At 46.4% G+C, this 24,105-nt stretch overlaps 1 protein-coding gene across 1 annotated transcript; it reads right to left on the bottom strand.

The window, feature by feature from the left end:
- Positions 1-671: 671 nt before the first annotated feature.
- CERCAM (cerebral endothelial cell adhesion molecule) lies at positions 672-22,568 on the bottom strand. The gene is made up of 12 exons (XM_083158996.1): positions 21,984-22,568; positions 19,991-20,101; positions 17,122-17,239; positions 11,267-11,401; positions 8,703-8,907; positions 8,474-8,593; positions 7,373-7,449; positions 6,276-6,382; positions 4,609-4,741; positions 3,958-4,085; positions 3,673-3,876; positions 672-2,452 (listed from the first exon to the last, which is right to left on the bottom strand). The coding sequence occupies exons 1-12, from the start codon at positions 22,184-22,186 to the stop codon at positions 2,215-2,217; spliced, it is 1,779 nt and encodes a 592-aa protein (XP_083015122.1). The 5' UTR covers positions 22,187-22,568; the 3' UTR covers positions 672-2,214.
- Positions 22,569-24,105: the final 1,537 nt, after the last annotated feature.

Raw genomic sequence — 24,105 nt, 5'->3', positions numbered from 1 at the left:
CGTGGAAAATTTTTCAATTCGCACCATTCAAATGACCAAAACAAAAGACCAGGTCCAGCCTGGCAACTTTCACAGAACCAGGCACAGATCAGCGAGATCTGTGCCTGGCTCTGTCCAAAAGTGTTCTAACGTTAAAATGTAAAAAAAAAAAAGGAGGGGAAGGCCTGCTGGGACTTGTAGTTCGACTGTGACAACCAATGTATTTTTACATTATTTTTTTTTACACAAAAGCACCAGCCTGAAGCTGGGGACAGCCCTGGGCTTCAGCCCTAGAAGAGTGAAGCCTGAGGGGGTACCCTGTCCAGGGCTGACCAGCCAGGGTGAGCATGGTTTGGTTGGGGGACCTAGAATAAAAAGTAAACTCCCACTGTGGCATGTCTCTGCTGGCTGTTGGAGCCCGGTGCTGATTCTAAAATATGGTATTTTGGGTCCCCCGTATTTTTAAAACCAGGACTAGTCCAACACCCCTTGCCCTTAGTTTTTTTTTTAATTTTGGCACAAATCTACACGTCCCCGTTACTAAAAAAAAACCTCACTTGACCAAATAAAAACGCACATTTTTGTTAATAAAAACCGCCAGAATTCGCATCTGAATTCCGACTTTGTCTAAAAAAAAAAATCGCACCCTATTACAATTGCGAGTTTTGGCCAATAATCACAAATGTGACATGTGCGATATGGTGCAATTTATTTTAGCTGTCTAAAAAATTGCACCCTATAACATTTTGCCCCTGGTGTCTGCCACTGGTAAAAATTAAGTTGTAATGCTACCTATGTTCTAATGGTGCCAATTCAATATTCCAATAATTGGGGGGAAAACCATTTTTTTTGTAGAAATGTATAAGAAAGAAAACTTTGTCAAAAAAAAAAAAAAAAAAACCTTTTGGACAAGTTTAAATACATGTTATTCACCGAATTCCCTAATACAACCCCGGCAATCTGTGCTTACTGTATTCTTTGGAGACTGGGCTGAGTTTTCTGTGTGTTCTGTCTCAGAAGCATTTCTGCCTCCGCAGTAAGACAGCCCCATTTATGGTATTTATAGGTTTAATAGAGATTTGAAAGGAATCACGGGAGGAATTTATTGAAATACGAATGCCCGTAATCGTAGCCGTATACGGCCATAAATTCGGGAATAGGAATGCATATGTCATCAAGAGAATACAAATAGAATTCGCCATTCGTTGAATGGTGATTCCAAATTTATTACCATTTATTATGATGGTAACTGCCCATAGACACCCAGGTTAAACCTTACTATGGAATTATCTGGAGCCGCCAAGAGCCAATTAGCAACAGAGCTCGCTTAGCTCATTGCTGATTGGCTGGGAGAGAACCCGGTGTGTGATGTCACCGGCCAATCCCCCAGTTCCGGAGAGGAGCCCCAAGTATAAAAACACTTGCGGTTCCTCCAGTTCATTATGGATGAAGTTTGTTATTTTAACCCCTATTTATGATACCTGTGCTTATTAGAAGGAATTGCGACTGTTGTTCCATGTAGTGGCTGTGTAGCTGCCTTTATTATTATTATTATTATTATTATTATATCATATTATTTTTAGTAACTATAATTCTTATTATTTAAGCTCATGTAAAAAAAAATATTAGATTTTAAATATGGACCTTGAAGAGAAAAACCATGATTACTGCATGACGTCTACAATGTAAACTTCTCATTCCATTACAGAAGCTACTCCCACATCTTGTGCAGTTGCTCTGACATCACCGACCCAGCCAATAGATTGGCAGGGTCGTGATGTCACCCTGCCACCAATAGCAACCAATTACATTCTATCTATTATCATCATCATCTAAAAGGTGCTAAATAAATAAGCAGTAGAATCTGATTGGTTGCTATGGGAAACATCCCATCTTCAATGAAAGTCCCATCTTAGTAAACTTGCCCCATAATGTTTTCAAAAGTAGAAAAAATATACATTAAATTCCCTTTTAAACAATTTAAAATAAAAACTTGCAATAAAGAATCTGCTAAATATTCACTGTCCCATAGTTTGTTCTGTATAAAAGGTTCTGAAAACAATGCCATCAGAAGGGCATAAAGTCATCTATAGTACTGCATGAAGGACGGACAACTAGGCTCAAGAGGAGAGAGACATTGTGACCTGCGCTCTCCCACATCTTCTTACATTCCCATATTCAGGCTCCATGGTGACTGCTGTCACCTAGGGTTACTCATGATCCTAGGACTGCAGATCACAACTCATCCCGTGATGTGGAGCGCAGCCCAACAGGAACACTCCTCCGCGTGTCTTTCATGGTCTTCTGTGATCCACTCCAATCTGTCCGTACGTTGTCATCATCCCAGAGGGTGGACGTCTCGGTGTCACTGAGCCAGCTCGGCTCGCCGGTGTAATGTGTGGGGTAAACCATAAGAGGGTGCACAGAAAACACCTTCAGGTCCCGGTTGGCAAAATGGCTTTTGTATTCCTCACTGTGAAGCAATAAGAAATGAATGTCACCGGGAGAATGAATAAAGCCAAAATACATATGTGTCCTCGTATACTGTGGTTCAAGTCACGTCACAGAGGGCCTGGTTCAGCTCCAATTGTACAGCTTCGATTTTGCAGTGTAGGCAATTATTGGAGGACCGCAGTGTGCAAGCGCTAGTGGAGGCTTGTGATCGCAGGCCGTACGCTGGCAGATTGACAGCCAGCAGCCGTTTTCTAGGAGTGTCCCAGAAAACACAGGTGTTCCCTGGCTGTTGGAAGATAGGGCCATAGATGTAATCAGCAACCCCCTTCTCCATACGGCCAATGCAGTGCCGAGTAAGTTCAGAGGGGAAAGCCATTGAATGGTGAGTTGTTTTGAATGGATTTCCCCTCATGTGCATGGCTGCGATTGCATTTGCTGTCATGCATATGGGCAGAGGGAGTGCAATTGGTGGGGGCAGCATTTACGTGATCGCTGGTCTCCGAAAAACACGCAGGCCGATAGACCCATATCGGCTAGCCAGGTCACAAGCAACTTGGCCGCTGCATGTTCTGTTTCATCTGCGACTTTGTACATGTGTTATACACCAGTTCCTATGCGCAGCCAATCGTCTCTGTGCGTCTCTGTGCGATATGACTAATACCACAGAAATGTCCTTAAATCCCGGCTTGTACCCGTCATTTGAGTGCCGGGTCGTTTTGCCGGTCTCAGCCTTTCACACAGAAAAGAAAAAACGACTGGGTCAAGCACTTCTACCTGGTAATTTGCTGCTCAACACGGGTATTTATTGTGTGAAAGGGTCAACGCGGGTCAAAATTCCTGGATCTTTGACAAAAACCCAATAATTTCGACCCAAGTTGACCTGTTCACCCAATAAAATTAAACTTGGCAAATTAATGGGTAAAAATGCTTGACCTGGGAATTTGCTTTTCTGTGTGAAAGGGGTGTTAGATGCAAAATATAATGGAAAATACAGTATGGCAGCACCCACACCCCTGAATTAGGCGGATAACGGCCAGTCTAAAAGTCAGTCAGCGACTATCGAATGATTTCTCTCCCGTTTGGCCGCATGTGAGGGGAAAGTGTTTGCGTACACACCCACTCACATTCTAGCGAGGGCATTTACCCATCAGGACGGTGTCGATCGGCGGTTACCTGCTCAGCCTACTAAACAGGTCTGAAATTAAGGACAGATAATCATATGATATCCAAGGCACCTACTTTGGGTGTGTGTCTGCCATAATGGGTAAGAACTCATCTACAGGAAGCATCTTGGTGAGGGGGTCAGCATTCAGCAGTTTCTGGGCCCCCTGCAATGAGACCATGTAACAAAGGGTCCAATAGGAATAATCTGCTTCCAGCAGGTTCCGCACATTCTCCACCGGCCTCTCAGGATCTGTGGTCACTTGTTTCCTTCCTATGTATCTGCAAGAGGAACAAAGATCAGCCATCATTACAGAGAGTAGACTGTGCTACGGTATATCTTTGTAGTCAGTGGCCCCTTACATCAGGTCCCAGTCCAGCTGGGCGGTGCGGATGTCCTCCAGGAGGCGGATCATCTTTCGCTTGAAAAATGACTCAAACCGTACGTCGTCTTCGAACACCAGGGTCACGTCCAGCTGGCGATCTACAATCTGGGACACAGAACAGGTGAGAGAGTTTATCACTGGGGGTTATGGGGCAGTGTATAGTGGCTACGGGGCAGTGTATGGTGGCTACGGGGCAGTGTATGGTGGCTAAGGGGCAGTGTATGGTGGCTACGGGGCAGTGTATGGTGGCTACGGGGCAGTGTATGGTGGCTACGGGGCAGTGTATAGTGGCTATGGGGCAATGTATAGTGATTATGGGGCAGTGCCTATTTTCTCAGTTCCCGACTACATCAATTCTAATGGCAGCCCTGCCCACAAGTCAGAAGGTAATGTGTGAGTGCATAGTCACACCCATATACCACCCTAAAATGCCCTATTTCTGCACATACTCTGTATGCAACAGTCGGCATTTGTGTCAGTATATAGTGTTCTGGGCTACTTGTGGTCAGGCCCTTAATATATAATGGCTGTGGTTATCTAATTCCTTACAACATTGTATACATCACAATTCTGTGCTCCGTGTCAGCTAATAAGTTGTGAGATAAAACACCAATGCCTGATACATTACCTCTTTCCAGATTTTATAATGGCTCAGGAAGCAGCCCACCTCCCCTTTGGTGAGGGTCCGTCCAGAGAAAGGGTCATAGAATCCTGTCAGCAGATTCACACCCAGGCGCTTGATGTCACTGCTGTTCAGCGCGCTGCAGGAAATCAGGATAGTGCATTAGATGGAGCATGGTGAGAAACTTGTACTTTCATTCACAATTTGTAAAGAAAGAATGAGGGATGATGAATAAAGGAGGACATCTATCCCTGGCTTGTTCCCTTGGGCCAAAACTCATGTTTCACTTACACTCACAATCAGGGGTGTAACTATAGTGGAAGCAAGGTGTGCCATTGCTATAGGGCCCAGAGGCTTTGGGGAGCCACAGACCCAGGTTATAAAGTTGCATGCCAATTTCCCAGATTTTGTCTGATCCATTGCCCAGCCTGTAGTGTGTGACATTACATTTTCAGCAACAGGAGTGTGTAGTGGGGGTTGGTTACAGTATAACGGTAGTTAGGATGCCAACAGTCAGAATATTGACACCAACATCCCTACTGCCATAATCCTGACAGATACATAAACTCTAATCCTAACCCTACCCCTCCCTTCCCATATCTTAACCCTAACCAACCCTAATCCCCCCACCCTGTAGCCTAACACTCCCCATGCAGCCTAACCCTAACACCCCCTCCTCCTGCAGCTTAACCCTAACCTTCTCCTTCTATCCTAACAGGGGGTGCTGTCATGTGGCATAATATGAACTGGGGACACCGTATGTAATGTGAATAGCGAATACTGTGTGACCTATAATGTGAAATCATGTAAACTAGGGAACTACAATGATTCATAAAACAAACAACTGAACAACTTTAGGGCATACCATTATCTAGGGCTGGGGTAGCCAACTCCAGTCCTCAAGAGCTACCAACAGTTAATGTTTTCCAGATCTCCTCACAGAATCACAAGTGAAATAATTAGCTCCAATTGTGGACCTTTTCAAATTTGTCAGCGAGTAATGAGTGCACCTGTGCAGCAGCTAGGTTGTCTGGAAAATGTGAACTGTTGGTAGCTCTCGAGGACTGGAGTTGGCTACCACTGATCTAGGGCACTATTATGGGGCATAATGTTAATTAGGGCACTACTATGGGGCATAATATTACTTAGGGCACTACAATGGGGCATAACATTAACTACGGCACTACTTTGGGGCATAACATTGATTAGGGAACTGCTATAATCAGAAAATGAACTAGGGCACTATTATGGGACCTTACAATTAACAAGTGCTGTAGCGAGGTGTCTCTCAAGAATTGGGACAGGGGCCCCTTCTATATATTGCTACGGAGCCCACAGAGTTCTGGGTATATCCCTGCTCACGCCCTTCTCTCCTCTACCCTTTATGACACAGCTCTTCCCTGGGTCACTTCCTACCTATAGTAGCACTACATCTGGGCAGGATGTATTTTTGAACTTCCCTTTATGATAGACTGAATTGATCTACATACTAAAGAGGCTCCAGCATTGGAAAGGCCATGGAGAAACACATACATGGAACGCAGTGGTAAAGGGTACCTTCAAACATGGTTTTTATAAAGCCACTATGCATGGCCCAAAACACAAAACAGATCGCTATCACCTCAGTACAGCTGATGCTCAGCATCACATAGGAATTATTATTGGCTGGTTACCTTCCATCTACAGCATCCAACACATGACACGATATCTCCTGTTCATGGAAAGAGCGGAGCATTCTCTCGCGTTTCTCTGGGCGACGCAGCAGATTAATCAGAAATATCTAAGGTAGACAGAGGCACGGTGTTACGGCACAGAGTCAGTAGGACACACAGTGGGCTAGAGGGGTGCTGCCATGTGATGAGACCATTGCAGTTCTACTGTAAAACCAAAGAAGAGGAAATCGAAATAGTGGACCATGGGCCTGATTCAGTACAGATCACATACGATACGCTGCTCGCTGCAGCTTAGCATATGCGATCCCCAGCAATGCAAGTGCAGAAAGATGCAAAGTTCACAGAACCACGATGGGATTGCAGGACCCGTCCTGCACATGCTCAGAATGGATCCTGAGCATCAGGAAGCTGCGATGTGGATCGCACAAGCACCATCCAAAGGGAATAAGGTGCAGAATTCCGTACAATTAAAATATCACAGTAAGTATGTTGTCATAATAGAGAGAGGAAACAGCCACAGTAATTATAAAGAATGTTAATGAATAAGTAACCAATCAATGAATCTTACACTCAAGCAAGAGTTGTTACAGTGAAGGAACATGGCGGTGTGAGGAGGATCATGAGTGACCCGGCACAATGACAGTAAGATGCAGAAAAGTGCTCTATCCTGATCTACAGGAGAATACAGGAATGCTACAATGTGCAATCTGTACAGTACCAATGGGTATGTAGTCATAGGGTCGACAAGAGGAAAGTCGACATGCATCAAGGTCAACATATCTGAAGGTCGACATGGGGTTAGGTCAACAGGGTCATTAGGTGGACACAAGCATTAGGTCGACAGTCAAAAGGTCGACTTTTTCACTTTTTTTATCTGGAATGTCAACTCGACATGGATACTAAAAAAGTGCATTGCATTCCCTCGCATGGCATGCTTCGGGCACACTATTTTATTCTTCCACCATGCCCTAGTGGATGGTAGGGCATGAAATACCGCCCGTCGGCACATGTTGGCTCAAAAGAAATTGAAAAACCTCATGTCGACCTTTTGACTGTCGACCTAGTGTCCATATCCGATAACAAGAGTGAGAAGTTACCTCATCAAAGCCCATTTTGTCTGGATGCTTCTCCAGTGGGGACACGTACTGAGAAGAAATGAAGGGAAAACCGTCCACTGCAAGAAAGAAGAGGTTTATAATTAAACAGACCTCTGAACACTTCTAAAAGATGCAGAAACACTTAGGAGGAGGTGTGAGTGCAGTATTGCTTCCCGATCTGGCACTTGATGTGCTGTTTTTACATGCAATAAATCTCATGCTATTTATCGCACGTAATACTACTCCCAGGGAGCTGCAGGCGGGGGGCAGGAGAATTAAAAAAAAAAAAACGCATTCAAATGAATGGACGGCTGCTGATTGGCTGAGAGCTCTCTCAGCCAATCAGTGGCTGCACATTTTTTGTATGTTTCTTTGTAATTCTCCTGCCAGCTGCTCCCCGCTCTACATATAGGTGTGTGGCACCGCTGGCACATATCTACAGACCGCATCGGATGCGATACATCCCAGTCGATAAAAAGCACCTGTGATGTGCTGCTGACAGCTGCATGTACGACTTATATTACGTGCAGCCCGTCCAATCTCCGACTCCGTTGCGATGCACACAGGACAGCGCATTTGATCGGATGTCATACTCATGCAATTTGGGCACATTTCACCAGATCCGCCGGATTCTGATGAAATTGGGCCCAAATCGCATAGTGTACTAGGGCCTTTACTGCGGTGCTGTCTGAGCTTGCCTGACCCTTTCCTGCCTTTCTCAAATTAAGGGGAACACATGTCAGATCTTGTATGTTTTTTTGCTGCATATTCCCAGTACAGAATTGGGGGCAGACATATCAAGCCTGGTAAAGTGATAAAGTGGTGATAATACAGTGATAAAGTGGAAGGTGATAACGCACCAGTCAATCAACTCCTAACTGTCATTTTCAAACACAGCTGATTGGCTGGTGCGTTATCACCTTCCACTTCATCACTTTAACAGGCTTAATACATCTGCCCCAGAATTCCTTACTCAAAAATTTTTAATTTACGAGATCCAGTTGTAATATTTCTTCCAGTAGAATCTCTATACTCAATGAATTCACTTCTAAGCAATACCCTGTGGATAATTTAATCTAGCTTTAGTTATATTCATCTCACCCATTGCTTCCAGAATAAGGTGCACAAAATTCAGCTTGTCATCTTCCAGGCTTTGCTGTGCTTGGGCCGGGACATTGATGTAACCATAGCGATGACTGTTACATACGAAGGCTTGCACTCCTAAAACAAACATATATTGATAACTACACCTAATTAGGGGAATCCAGATCGGGCTCAAGAGGTGAAATAAATTCCAGAGATAGTTTAAGCCACTCCCTCCACAATATACCTGATGCCAAGCAGGAGTGCGCAAACACAATGATATCGTCAAAAGTCCAGGTGTAATGAGGATGAGGGGGGTAAAAATCCAGTTTGTGACTCTCTTCCTTCCGCAGGTCCAGTAGAAAGGTAGAGTGCACCATGGGTACTGGATAGCAGCCCGTGCGCTGACGATTCCTTGTGGGGTAATAATCAGGTGTCCGGCGATAAAAACCCTAAGAATTACACTTCAGCTTATTATAACGGAGATCACCAATTCCAAGCACAGATCATGTTATTTGAGGTTAAAGGGGCTCTCCAGATTTCTATCACACCCCCTTCATAAAATGCAAACTGTTACCTTTGCTACTTAACCCTTTAAATGCCAACATCTCGGTGAGATATCTGCAAAATATCTGCTAAAAATGTCAACGTCGCTCACATTTGTTACATAAATTCAAATAAAAACTGTGTTAAAAAACAAACAAACATTGTATTTCCTATAGAAGGTAGACATGCCAGGTCATTATGATGAATAAATATGTTTTCTTGGCAATTTTCACCCCTATTTTGACAAATTCACTTGGCACTCACACATTGGACAGTTGTGATTTCTGATGAAAGATAGTGAGTGTATATAGTATTGTTGATTCTACAAGATTATTCTGGACCTGGGCTACTCTTATAGTGTGTACACATGGTCCGATTTCCTTTCCGATGTTGACGATATAGTCAACATCGGATCGGCATCGGATCAGAATCGGAAACCCTTGCGATCCCGATCCAATCCCGATGCGCGTTCACGTATCGCAAGCCAGAAAGTCTTGGCTGCCTTGACTATATAGTGCAGATCTGCACTATATAGTCAAGATTGTATGCAAATCGGATGTGCCTTGCGATCCAATCCGATCTGATCTTGGATCGCATCTTAAGGCACATCTGACCGTGTGTACACACCTTTAGACTAGGGGTAAATTCAGGCAGAAGGCACAATTTTACACCTTAACTAAACCATGTAGCTCTTTAAGGGCGGGACCGATTTAGAATTGGGATTGGGCGTGTTTCAGCTCAACTCTAAATGGTAAAAATTAAAATTTCTCCAATATTTGGCCTGATTGCCGACAACAAGTACTTGTGCCCCCTTCCCCTCCATCATACTGTGTAACCCTTGCCTGGATTTACTCTTTACTCTTATAAGATTATATAATGCTTCATGAGAATCTATAAAGAGAGATCTACCAATGGTCCACATTTTCCAGATCCCCTAGCTCAGGGGTGGGGAACCTTTTTTGTGCCAAGGGCCGTTTGTATGGGGAAAAAATCCTTCGGGGGCCATATGTAAAAATGTATCTTACAAATTGTCCTGCTGCAGCCGTCCCACGCTCCGGCGCCTGCCGCTGAATAGGACTGACAGTCTCCAGCTGCTGTTGATTAAGAGGAATGTCGCGAGAATTTCCGACCTCTCGCTAGAATTCCTCTGTACTTGACTCCCGGCAAAGCGGGTGGGCGGGCCACTCAGACCAGCTACGGGGGATACATACGGCCGGGCCTGAGGTTCCCCACCCCTGCTCTAGCTGATGCACAGCTGTAGTCATTACTAACTGACATTTTCAAACATGCTGCATTCATTCCTACTATAGATCCACAGGTTTCCTGAGACACAATAACCGTTGGTTAATCTTGAGGACAAGTTTGGCTATTTCAGTCATTTAGTTGTGTATTACATTGGGGGAGATGTATTTCTTTTTAAAAGGGACAGGTGCAAAAGTTGCCCATAGCAAGAATTCAGATTCTGGCTGTAATTTTACTAGCACATTCCATTAAATGATAACTAGAATCTAATAGGTTGCTACAGGCAACTACTCCACCTGTCCTGTTTGGAAGATGTAATACATCTCTGTCCTACAACCATATGTATAAAGCACAGGGTTGCCGACCCTCCCGGAATTTCCGGGAGTCTCCCGAAAATCGGATTCAGGGGGGACCCCCACTGACCCCCGGATCGCGGCATTAAAATGCTGCAATCCTCGGGTCCCAGAGGAGGGGGCGGAGCTAAAACGGCACAATCGCGTCATTTTAGCCCCGCCCCTCCATGGAGATCCCTGAATTCGCTGCTTCTAACAGTAAGGGGCGGGGCTTAGTGATGTCACTCGTAAGCCCCGCCCCCTGAGCGGCTGCTGAAACTCTCCTCTCCGGGCTTCTCCCGGAGAGGAGAATGTTAAAGTCGGCAACCCTGATAAAGCAGGGACATGACAAGTACACTAGGGGCCATATAGCAAAGGGCCCCACATGGCCCTCCCCTTCCCCGGTGGGTGATGGTGGTGCAGGGTCTAGCCCAGAGCTGGCCAAACCAGTCCTCGAGATCTACCAACAGTTCACATATTCCAGACTACATAGCTGGTGCACAGGTGCAGTCATTACTCACTGTCACATTTGCACACATGTGCTGCATTCACTCATAACACATTCTACAGACCCACATGTGGCATGCAAAACATGGACTGTTGGTAGATCTAGAGGACTGGTTTGGCCAACCCCTGGCTAGCCAATCAGACTTGTCTATCTGATCGCTTCATGCATGGCTTGGACACTCACCTGGGGGGTTATTCCACACCAAAAGTTTGAGAATCCTGTCTGTGAGTCCAACATGGGCGCCACCAATGTCCTATTCTCTGCCATAAGCAACTGCACTGCATTGACATTGGTCAGGACGTTATCTGCATCCGTGTACTGGAAGACAACAAAGTAGTTTAATAGAACAGAACCAATGTTGCAAAGCCGTACTACTCCAAGTCAGACATTTTGCCAACTCCCCTACCCCCTCTTGACATTAAATCACCCTCTCCTTCCCTTAGAAGTACTTTGTCTGGCAATTTATCGCTAGTGCCCACTCCAATCGTTGGCATCTTGCCAGCGATAAATGATCGTGTGTATGCACCTTAAGAGTGAACCAGAATTAGGCCCTAATTATGTCAGCCCTTACCCTTACACTCCCTATTCCTCCCGGGTATGGGTCGTAGGGTAGTCCTCAAACTATTTTGCTCTGGGACCCCACCAGGCAATAAAATGAATGACAGGACCCTAGCATGCGATTTATTGCATGTAATACTCCTGGGGAGCTGCTGCGGTGGTGTGGAGTGGGCAGTGGGGTCCGGCCAGCTGTTGGTGGCGGGCAGCTCATAGTGGCGGGGCAGCGGGGTCCGTCCGAGCGGCAGATGGGAGGCTGGAACTTGTAGCGGCATTTTGCCGGGCAGCGGGATGCGGCTGCTGAATATTTTTAAATGACTGGCCGGACATTGATGCCGCTCTGACGGACCCTGATGCTCGCCACTACTATGAGCTGCCCGCCCCCCGACACCAGCTAGCCGGACCTCGCTGCCCGCCCCCCGTCACACGGGGAAGGAGGTCGGCCAGAAGGTGCAACCACTTGCTCGGGTCCGATGCGCATGGGACCGCACATAAGACCTGAGGGGATATCAAACTGAACCAATTTGGCACGATTTCACAGCACGATTCGTCGTAATCGGTCCAAATTGGCTCAGTGTATGGGCACCTTAAAGGTGTGTACACACTGTGCAATATGGTCGATGAACAATTTTGGTTTAATATCTCTCAGCAATATATTGCTTAAGGTCCTTACACACTGGGCGATTATGCCCAGCGTGTATGGACAAAAATTATCTCTGTCATCGCTGGGGGGAAAGCTGCTCTGTGCATACACACCGAGCAGCTTTCCCCCTACCTGATGCTATCAGCGGGGGGCGGACGGCTTTCCATAGTGCAGCACTATGAAGCCTGGTTGATGATGCGGGAGCTCGCAGCAGCGCTCACCACTCATTGCTGCCCTGTACACACAGATGAGAAAACTGGGCCTTTAGTGTACCGTTTTCATCAGCGACCAGAGATTTTAGCTGAAAATTGCAAGCTATTCTGTCTCATTCTGTCTCTACCTCATTTTGGCTACAAATCGCTGGTCGCTGGTGCACAGTGCATTGTGCACCAGCGACCAGCTATTTTTAGCCATAATCGGAGGAGCATGCTGGCAGCGGGAGCGCGCTCCTGGAGATTTAGCTCCCACAACACAAAAGACACACAGGTGATATGGTTGCTCAGCGACCATTTAGCCAGCGATAATGGCTTAAATCGCCCTGTGTGTACAGGGCTTTACACCTTGCGGTGGTCACAGATGGAATGTGCATTTGGGTGACGCAGCCTCCTCATGTTTTGCTGTTGCCTCAGGAGTTATGTGGGCCATACATCAGACCAACTATCTCCAACCATCTAACTGACCAATTTGTCTGCCTTTCACACCCAACCAACTTTATCATCCAACCTCTTTCAGTTGGAAGGAGGTTGGATGGTAAAGTTGACTTGATGTCATAGAAGTTTCTGTGTCTATTACTGTATTTTTTATTATTTTAAAAAAGGGCAGTGAAAAACTGCTCCAGCCTTCCTCTCTTCCCGGCTCCAGCTCCACCGCTGTCAATTCCAAACCAACCAGGGCACCCGGCAGTGAAACACTGCGACTGCCTTCCCCTCCTCCCAGATCCTGTTCTGCTGCGACAGGACTTCAAGATTACAGGGGCAGCCCAGCAGTAGGGATGAACTGCCGCAGCTGCCTCTGATCCTCTTCCTGGCTTCCACACCACCCTGCTCCACTCTAGAACCAACTCTGGTCCCCCTGATCTCAACTGACAAGCAGCAACAGCTCTACCATGAAACTAATGAAGCCTAAACCTTAGGGCCCCTTATCCCAGAGGGGCCCTGAAGCAACTTTTTTCTTTTTTTTTTTCGTGAATTTGTCAAAAAATACTGATGGAGTTTTACCAGCACTTTTACTGGAATGTAATGCTATCCCTGACGATCTCTCAGTAAATTCAGGCAGATGTCAATAATTAGGGGCTCCTCCAAGAAGGCAGCAATTTAGGAGCTGATGGAGTCAAAAGCGTGGTCCAAACTGTATGTAGAGGTAAATAAGGCCGTCCTAATAGCACAGTTCTAAAGCTCCACACATTTCCCTGGGCTACGAACACCCAGCTATCTCAGCATGCGGGATACAGTCGATGGGTCGACCATAAGATGGTCGACAGTCATTAGGTCGACACCGTTAGGTCTACATTCTGGAATATGGGTCTTCAAACTGTGGCCCTCCAGATGTTGTGAAACTACAAATCCCAGCATGCCTTGCCACAGTTTAGCACTCCCTTATAGCAAAACCGTGGCAAGGCATGCTGCGATTTGTAGTTTCACAACATCTGGAGGGCCACAGTTTGAAGACCTATGTTCTGGAAGGTCGACATGGGACAAGGTTGACCGTTGTCTAGGTCGACAGTCAAAAGGTCGACATGGTTTTTTTTACTGTTTTTTGAGCCGACATGTGCTGGGGTGTGGTGGGAGAATAAAATAGTGCGTCCAAAGCATTATGAGCGTAGCGAGCGATGCAAGGGGATGCAGTGCACTTAAAACTGTGTCCATGTCAACTGTGTCGACATTCGGGTAAAAAAAAACCAGTCAAAAAACCCATGTTGACCTTTTGACTGTTAGCTAACCCATGTCGACCTAGACACATGTCGACATTGTCTCATGTCGACCTAGACACCTGTTGACCTAAACCCCTGTTGACCTTCCAGTAATGCGACCGTCAATGACCGGTGTCAATCTAATGACTGTCGACCAATTGATCCCAACCACAGCATGCCACGGAGGACTCACTAATTATTGACATCTGTCAGAATTAGGGCCAGATGTATCAAGCTTGAAAATGTGATAACAAGGAGAATGATAAACAGCCAGTCAATCAGCTCCTAATCAGCTGATGTCACAGACTGGGTTTGAAAACAACAGGTAGGAGCTGATTGCATAACTCCCAACATGACCCTCTCCAGAAGGAACACAATGCTCTGCTCCTGGACTTCCCTCTTAATGTATGATTGATATCATACAGGTTAATTAATAATAAAAAATGCTGTTTCCACTCAGGTGATAGCAATCATAAATTAAGAGAGGAGTCCAGGAGCAGAGCATTGTGTCCCTCCTGGAGAGGGTCATGTTCGCAGGTATGTGATTGGCTGGCTGTTTATCATTCATCATTTATCATTCTGCATGATACCTCTGGCCTCTAATGATTATTATGGATTAAGGGGATGATTCTGGTTCACTCTTAGTGAACCAAATGCGGCCCCTGCCCCTACCTGACCCTCTCCACGCGGGAGAAAATGCTCTGTTTCTGGACTTCCCTGGTAATGTATGATTGCCATCACCTGTGGGGAGCTAGGTAAAGGTGTTTCACCACAGGTGATGGCAATCATACATTACCAGGGAAGTCCAGGAACATGGAGAGGGTCAGGTAATCAAGTATGCCCCTGCCTGATGTTTGGGGCTTGCACATGTGCAAACCCTGGCTGTGAACAAGCTGCGTGCTTCGCAGCATACCGAGTCAATAAGAATCACCCATACTCTCCAACATGACCCGTTGCATTCGGTACACAATGCTCTGTTCCTGGTAATGTATGATTGCCAGCACCTGTGTTCAAACAACCAATTACCTAGTTCCACACAGGTGCTGGCAATCCTACATTACCAGGAAGTCCAGGAGCAGAGCATTGTGTTCCGAATGCAATGGGTCATGTTGGAGGGTATGAGATCACCCCCTAAATCACATTCCGGTAAAAGTGCTGGTAATTTGTATTTGAATGGGGAAGGATGGACATTTGGATTAAGGTCCCAACCCAGGACTGGGATTATACTGGTTTTCACCTGATTGAGATATTAATAATCATTGTGGTATTTACTTACTTGTGCATATTAATGAGCTGTTTTTAATCATAAACCTATTTGCTTGTGGGCTGGAGTGGGAATGGAGCGCACCCATGGGAATGCCCAGCGTGGTATGGGTGTCCCTATAAAAACTCTCGGAGATCCCATGGTATGGGGCTGGGCCGATACCTACCGGGGTCTCAGGACATCTGCCGCCCGACCCATCTTTAACCAGGCGCACGCAAACAACAGTCAGTTTTCACTGCAGCTGAGGCATGCGAGCGGATGTGTTTTCTTTACACATCCCCTCGCAAGTTACCAGGGGGGAAATCGGCAGTGCCGTGGGTACGGGCGGCGTCTCAGGCGCTCGGGAAGCTGCAATGTTCGCAGATTACAGAGCCAACCTGAATTGGGCCCTCACTGCTGACTGCTATGACTGAGGTCAGCTGCATAATGTAGTTGCTGGTGGCATCACAGTTACTGCTGACATCACATAGCTATTTACAGTAGAGATGTGCAGGTTCTGATTTACTCTGATTTGCTCTGATTGCAAAGCAGGATCTTATTGGCTATCCCAAATCACATGACAGTTGTTGAGAGTTGATAGCCAAAAATATCCTGCTTTGAAATCACATCTCTAATTTACAGTATAAGCCACAACTGCGTCACCAGTGAGTCAACCTCTGGGCCAGATTCTCTAAGCTTCAAAAGTGATAAAATGGAGAGTGATAAACAGCCAACCAATCAGCTCCTACCTGCCATGTCAAAGACTGTGCTTGAAAAATGTCAGGAAGGAGCTGGTTGTTTATCACTCTCCATTTTATCACTTTTGAAGCTTAGAGAATCTGGCCCTCTGTCTGTTGCAATAAAACCCCAAAAACATGTGTACCTTCATGTGTATACTGACACAGTACATCAGGGGTACATTAGAAATGTGTAGGTGTACGCCTGATGATAGAGTAGGGCTGTGACCTGACTGTATTAATAGCAATAGCTATAAAGGTATACCAGTAATAGTGGTACAAGATTCAGATATATTAAGCAATATGTTACACAACATAGTACCTGGCTTGCACAGGGCAGGATGCATGGCGCACTGCATTTTGAATGTAATTTACATGCATATTGGCATTTATTAACACCGTGTTCATGAAGACTTCTGATGAGAGCTGTCCTTTGCAGTGTTTGGGCTTCCGGGTACAGGAATGAGAGTCCATCTGCGCTAGCATCTTATGAAGCCCATAGGCTTCATATTGAGTAACACCAACGTGTCCAAGCTCTGGAACGTATCAAATTCCGGAGTTTGGCCCAGTTGCTGTGGGCAACCAAATCTCCTAACAGGCCTTTTTCAGAAGCTTGGCCATAAAATACAGGGTGATCCATCCTACACCAAGTCCTGAACAAGACACCACAGGCTCAATCCTATTATTTGAGATAAATTCGCTGATATAAATCATCACAGCAGCCGCCGGAATTCAGACAAAAGTGCTCGCTGCCATGTTACCGTGACAAAATACATTAGCTTCAGCCTAGACAATAACCTGTGCATGCCTATTTTATTCCCAGGTACTACCCATATTTTAATTGACTATCTCCTACCACACTTATCTATACATCTGTTATGTCCATGAGCATACCGCAGTAGTGCCCAATTATACTCAGTGCCAGGTTCCGGACAAAACCCACAGCATTACCAGGATGTAGTCGGCTTTGCTCTCCCTGGCATAGTTCAGTGCCTCCTGTCGCAGCTTCATGATGTGCTCATAGCGTTCTTTGGGCCACTGTTTTGGGCCAATCTCCTCAGCATACCACCTGTACATTCATGAAGGAAAATAATAATTACACACCCCCTACGCACATTGCCACTAACTCAGTTATTAAGCAAATACAAACCATCAATTAAATGTATTAGGGATGGCCAACGGTGTGGTTGCTATCATTGGTCAGTAATTGTGCAAGGGATAACCATTGATGGTTTACGAACCAATGGCCATCCCTTTTCTTTGACTAACTGGCCTGTGGGCCAATCAAAACCTGGGGGCGTAGACTCATGGGTATCAGGGACAGAGCTCCAAGTCCTGACAAAATAACCCAGATCATCAATGTGAATGTTGTCCAGTGTGTACACACAATGGGGGAAATTTACTAAGAAGGGTATTTTACTTCACATGTGATGTTGCTAGGGGCAACCAGAATCTACTTCGGTACTTGTTTCCTAGCACGGCGCCCGTCGCAGGTGATCGCATACCTTAAGTTAAGGTATGCGATGGACGCGACTGACGCGATTTCAGGGCTATTTTTAGCCTTTTCCAAGACAATTAAAAAATCGCGTCCATCGCATGCCTTAAGTTAAGGCATGCGATGCGACCAATGCGATGGACGCGATTTTACATAGGGAACAATGTTAAATGGGCCAATGGACCCGATTTTTCATTGTATACCCACCCTTACATGTGAAAAGCCCCCCCCCCCATTGTTAACACCACCCCACAATGAACACCAACCCGAAGCGTGGCGAGCGCAGCGAGCCCACGAGGGGCGGCGGTACGCGTCCTCCGACCTTTTCATACCCCCACTATCCACGTCGGTGTATAGTTAATTTTATATAGTGTGGCGAGCGCAGTGAGCCACCGAGCCCAAAGCGTGGCGAGCGCACACGTAATACCTGTGAAGTAATGCGCGTCCCCTCGCTACGCTCGCCACACTATATAAAATCAACTCCACGCCGACGTGGATAGTGGGGGTATGAAAAGGTCGGAGGACGCGAAACGACGCCCCTCGCGGGCTCGCCACGCTTCGGGTTGGCGTTCATCGTGGGGTGGGTATACAATGAAAATTGGGGTCTGGGGGGCATTTAACTTTGGGCCCAATGTAAAATCAGGTCTCAGGGACCATTTTACATTGGTTCCGATGTAAAAATCGCATCGATCGCATTGCGTGCGATTTTTTAGGACCCAATGGATACAATCAAAATCGCAGGCGCCGTGCTAGGAAACAAGTACCTCTACTTCTTATTTATTTAGCACCCTCTAAAACAGGCATTCCCAACCACGGTCCTCAAGGCACACCAACAGTGCAGGTTTTAGTGATATCCAGGCTTCAGCACAGATGGATTAATCAGAATCGCTCAGGTACTAATTAAGTCACCTGTGCTCAAGCCTGGATATCACTAAAACCTGTACTGTTGGTGTGCCTTGAGGACCGTAGTTGGGAATGCCTGCTCTAGAAGATAGTAGACAGGATCTGATTGGTTGCCATTAGCATCATCACAAGTGAAGTAGAATACACATCTTAGTAAATTTTCCCCAATGTGTCTGATGATGCCTGCTCCCATATCTGCAGCACAACGGAATGCAGCATTTCCCCTGCTTGCCAAGGCCGTACCCTATCGGGACCTGTAGCGCAAGATGCCGCTGGTACAAACATTATCCAACTGTCTACCCAGCTTTAAGATACACTACCAGTCTGACAGACATTTTAACTGAATTTAAAACCATTGTATACAGTGGCCGTATACTGTGCCCCAAAACAAAGCAGTGCACCCCACCACACACTGCATTGATATCACATTGATACTGATCGCATACAGTATGCACTAACATATGCGAATAGTAACGCATAGGGCAGCTCTCCCGATAAGAGCTACGGTACTCTTTGTGATATGCTCTGGTGTCTGGACTTCCGGGTCTGTAAGCTTGGAGTCCATCTGCGCATACGCAGATTGACACAGGCGGCCGTGGGACATGTTGGAAAGGATCCATGTTGGATCCTTCACAGCACTGTGGAGAGAAACCCATATGCAACATAGCCCTCATTATAATTGCTGGGATACTGATACCATCCCGAATATATCATGACAAAGTATATTTTCTATACACACTATAATCATAGGCTTGCACAGCCCATTTTATTAAGCGGTGCACCACTGGAGGGGCGTGTCCATCACCGCCTAATGGGCATGTCTCTCACTGCCTACTGGGCATCAATGCCAACTAAATAGGTGATTTATTTATGTATATGGGCTTCAGAATGAATCATTCACCCCACGCATACCAGAAATGGGGACAGTGTCTGCATAATGCCATTTTTGTAGGGGACAGAATGTGCGTTCGGCCTGCTATGGGTTGGAGGCTGGATTCGGCGGCAGCATGGGGGTGCGGTATGTTGGGCATTAGGGTGTGCCTGTGCACACTCTGCACTCCCCCTGCACAGACCTATGACTATAATGAAGTACTATACACCACCAGGAACTGAACATGACTAAGCCTAAAATAGCTGACAAGAGATGGTTTATAGTGAGATAGAAATCTAGTCCACATAAAATGACCAACTTCAAACAGAATACGTGGACTTTACACATATGCTGCTTTTCATATCGAATCAACTCTACTTGTGGGTTTACTGTTCCTACAATTTACCCTAAGACATGTAATTATACATTCCGCCACAGAACAATGTCTGTGGGCTAAATATGTGTCTGTTTGGCAGACCAGGAATAACTGCATGCACGTAACGCGTTCATACATGTTAACTCAGACCATACTGGTGGTAAAGACATATCACCTGGGCCTCTCCTGTGCTCTCCACACCACTGAATTATATGAGGGCCGCACCGATTCCAGCCACGTCTGCAGCACATCAAGTGTTGCATCTTCATTATGGTCAGTTACACACCTGCAGAGACAAACAAACACTGAGCGTAGGCAGGAGGAAAGCACAACTTCACTCATTTGTGGTTTAAAACATTACATTTTACAACGGGACATCATACACCTTGACAAGTTTGCTATAGGGTCATAAACATGCAATTGTACCCATTAATAATCCTGCCTATACATGGTGCGGTGCGCACCGTGCGTTTTGGACTAGATGGCATTGCAGCGAGCCATACGAGGGGAGGCGGTACACTGATACGTTGTCCATGTCGACTTGCATCAAAATAGGCAACAAAATTATGAAAAACCATGTTGACATGCTGACTGTCCACCTTTCACATTGTCGACCTAATGCTTGTATTAACTTTCCAACTCTGTTGACCTATTTCATCTGTCGACCTTCAGTTGTTGACCTAATGTATGTCGACCTTCATTTTGTCAACCCATACCCCACACTATATTATACATAATTACCGATATGCAAAATACCAATATCATCATTGATACTGCGTGTATGCTCAATATGGCCAACGATGAGAGCTCCCTTGCATAGTTAACGACCTCCCCATTGTCTGTACATACAGCTCAATCTGATTATATCGACACTGACTGCATGAACAGCGCTAGGGTCCTAGTGATGTCACTGACCGATATTATTAACAAAATCTGTCAGTGTGTATGTTTTATGCAATTCTTCCGTGGCACCGCCAATATACTGTAGTTATCAATATTGGCGATGCTTGGAATTGCCCAGTGTGTGACCAGCGTAACATACAGGACTATATGCATGTACACAGCAATGTAGATACTTTCAGACGTGTGTATGAATAAATGTGACACAAGCAGTCTTCTCTGGAGATATATGTTAAACAAGAACTAAGGCAAGTGTCTATGGGCCTAATGTCACTCTTCCTGCGTTCGGCCAGCGTTCAAAAGCCTACACTGGCGAGCTTGTGCATGTGCACAGCAATCCATTAGATTACAATTGCCTGAATTAGGGCCTATATAACTGTCCGGTATGCCCACAGACAGGTTGGCAGTTGACAGTCACAGCAAAGTGTCACAAAACTGTGCATATGATACTGCTGTGGAAAGCAGATGCTGGAGACAGAGGGATCAATGATCCCAACAGCAAAAAGTATACACACACCACTATTTCTGTGTTTCTTTACTTTTAAAATGCAAGGAAAAAAAAAGTCAAGTCTCCAAAATTGCTATAAAGCATCCCCTAGTACAGTATGGTCCCTTTTCACACGATTTCATCAAATCGTACCGAGAAAACGCGTAAAACGTGTCACATCAAATCTGTTTTACCTCCAAATCTGATCCAATGCGCACAGGACCATTATGATGGAGAACGCCATGGCTTCCACAAGGATTTGTCCTATACTGCAAGCCATGACTGCGATCGCATACGTATCGTATGCGATCCCAGTCATGGCTTGCAGTATAGGACAAATCCTTGTATCGCCTACGGTGTATCGTATGCGATCCTGACGCCCAGGAGCTGCCGGGTGAGTTGGCGGGGTAGTATCGATGTGGGTTTGCATGCGATACCTTGCACTACTGGATGGGGGCTTTATACCCAAGAGATAGTAAGAGTAAAGGGCAAACAGCTAGTTCACTTTTGCAAAAACAAACTTTTAGCCAATCTCAGGTTTCACAACCCAAACCCTCCATCTGGCACGCAGAGACCCCAATGCCTGCACAATTACACAGCAAAGAATACAATCCCAGAGGGCAATAATCTGAATTCCCTACACAAATTGTTGTCCCCTGAAGCTGCAGCCTTGTAAAGTTGTAGCCAGGTACATTATACACACAGTGCCCCTATCCATCCATACCAATGTATGTGTGATGCCCAGCCTATAACCCACCCTAATCACATCCCCAGCCCTCACCAGATAGAAGTCTTCTCCTTAGGAAAGTCCATCCTCTCTAGCGCCCCCAGGCTGTAGGGCAGGGAATGAGCTGCATTGCGAGCAAGGATAGCGATGACTAGGGAAGGGGGTGAAGGAGAGGCAGCAGCAGGCGTCTCCTGCCCGGCTACCACCAGCAGCAGGCCGGGAAGGAGAAGCAGTAGAAGCATATCAGCATGGGCCATGTATGAGAGCACTGGGAGGGACGTGTCAGAGGAGGGGGACAGAGAGGAGAGCTGCCGAGGAGGGCTGGTGTGTGTGTGTGTGTGCCCGGGGGGGAGTAGGAGGAGAGAGATGGAGCTATCAGAGGAGGGGGGCTGGAAGTGAAGTTTGCAGGAGGGGGCCACACCAAGTTTGTGTTCACTCTTTCACGGATTATCATTATGCGGTGCACCATGCTCTCAGTAGGCAAGCCTCGTGCAGCCCTTCCCTCAGTCAGTGCAGAATATCTCTCTGGCAGCAGAGGAAGTCACAGGATGACTTTCTGGTGCACTGCTCACAACATTAACAAAGGAATATTATTCTTTCAAGTTGGAAACTGCTTGTTTTTCTATGAAGCGAATTGAGATAATGTTTTTGCTTCTCAAAGGGTTCTGCAACAGCTTCTCTGCTGATCTGATTCATATTTCCTCTTGTGGTGACCAAAAATGTTGGTATAGGGCCCATTTTTAGCCCTTCCTCCTTCCCTGATTGGCTAGCCACATCCATGTGTTCTACAGCTGATGCCCATTTTTTGGTTCAAACCAACAACGTTTTTGTTGATGAATTCCTGCTACCAATATAATGGCATCACCAATAGCAACAGAGCTGATTCAAGTGCACATAGGTAAACTTAGCTTATGGATAGAGGCTGGGCGGTATTTTATTTATTTATTTACAGGTTCTTATATAGAGCAGCAGATTCCGTTGCGCTTTACAATTGTAAAAAGAGATCAAACATACTGGGTAACAACAGACAGACTTGGAGGTACTGTAAGTGGGCCTAGGGATGGCCATCGATCATTTGAAATCATCGATGGTTCATGGTCGATGTCGAATACTTTTGCCATCGATGGGGGAGAACCAGATGGTTTCCCTCCATCGATGGAACAGCAAAACAATGTTTTGCTTTTTTTTTTTGGTACTTGTTTCCTAACACGGCGCCCATCGCTTACCATACTTAGTGGCGTGTGATGCGATATTCATGTTAAATTAACAGGAATGCTTGTACAATGAAATATCACATAGCATTGTATGCCAGCAAATGGCATGCGATGCAATTTTTAATTGTACAAGCACCCTGATGGGTGCTTACAATGTTAAATGTAGGGTGGGCAATCCCGGGATCGGCGGGATCCCGGGATTTGGCCCCCAAAACGCCGGGATTTCAATCCCGGGATTGGGATTTCCAATCCCGGGATTTCGGGATTAAACTGCGCATGCGCAGTTTAATGCCGGGCAGCGTCTGAGCACTCAGAAGCTGCCTGGCTTCTCCCATACCCCGCAGTGCGCAACGTGACGAGGTGACGCTGCGAGGTCACGCTGCGCAGAACACAGCCGCACATCCGCCTCGGCCACCGAATCGCCCACCCAGCGCCCCCGGCCACCCGCCCACCCAGTGCTCTCGGCCACCCGCCCAGCGCTCCCTGCCACCAAGCCCTCCCACCCAGCAATCCCTGCCACCCCGCCTTATGAGACTTCCTACCCGCCCATTCAGCAACCCAGCTCCCGGCTGCACCAGGGACCAGGCTACCGGCCGCCCGCTCAGCAACCTGGCTCCACAAATAGCAATATGTGGGCGGCCAGGGTGTTTTTTATTATTAGGGAAGCCGATCCCGGGATTGAGCATTTTTCAATCCCGAATCCCGGGATTGAAAAAATGCCCCGGGATTGGCATCCCTAGTTAAATGCACCCCCATTGTCAACCCCCACTATCAACGCCAACCCGAAGCGTGGCGAGCGCAACGAGGGGCGGCGGTACGCATCCTCCGACCTTTTCATACCCCCACTATCCACGTCGGCGTGGAGTTGATTTTAGCCGGAAGCGTGGAGAGCGCAGTGGAATACGAGCCCAAAGCGTGGCGAGCGCGCGCGTAATACATGTAAAGTAATCCGTGTCCCCTCG

This window comes from Crinia signifera, chromosome 9 (genome assembly GCF_055691185.1).
Source record: "Crinia signifera chromosome 9, ASM5569118v1, whole genome shotgun sequence".
Classification (NCBI taxonomy): domain Eukaryota; kingdom Metazoa; phylum Chordata; class Amphibia; order Anura; family Myobatrachidae; genus Crinia; species Crinia signifera.
This window is presented reverse-complemented; position numbering and strand designations above follow the sequence as displayed.

Excerpts from the sequence above, each read along its gene's own strand:
- CERCAM (XM_083158996.1), bottom strand. The coding sequence starts at position 22,186 with ATGGCCCATGCTGATATGCTTCTACTGCTTCTCCTTCCCGGCCTGCTG. Across the intron at positions 20,102-21,983 it reads AAGGAGAAGACTTCTATCTG|GTGTGTAACTGACCATAATG; the intron begins GTGAGGGCTGGG and ends TTGTCTCTGCAG. Across the intron at positions 11,402-17,121 it reads GCAAAGCCGACTACATCCTG|TACACGGATGCAGATAACGT; the intron begins GTAATGCTGTGG and ends GTTGTCTTCCAG.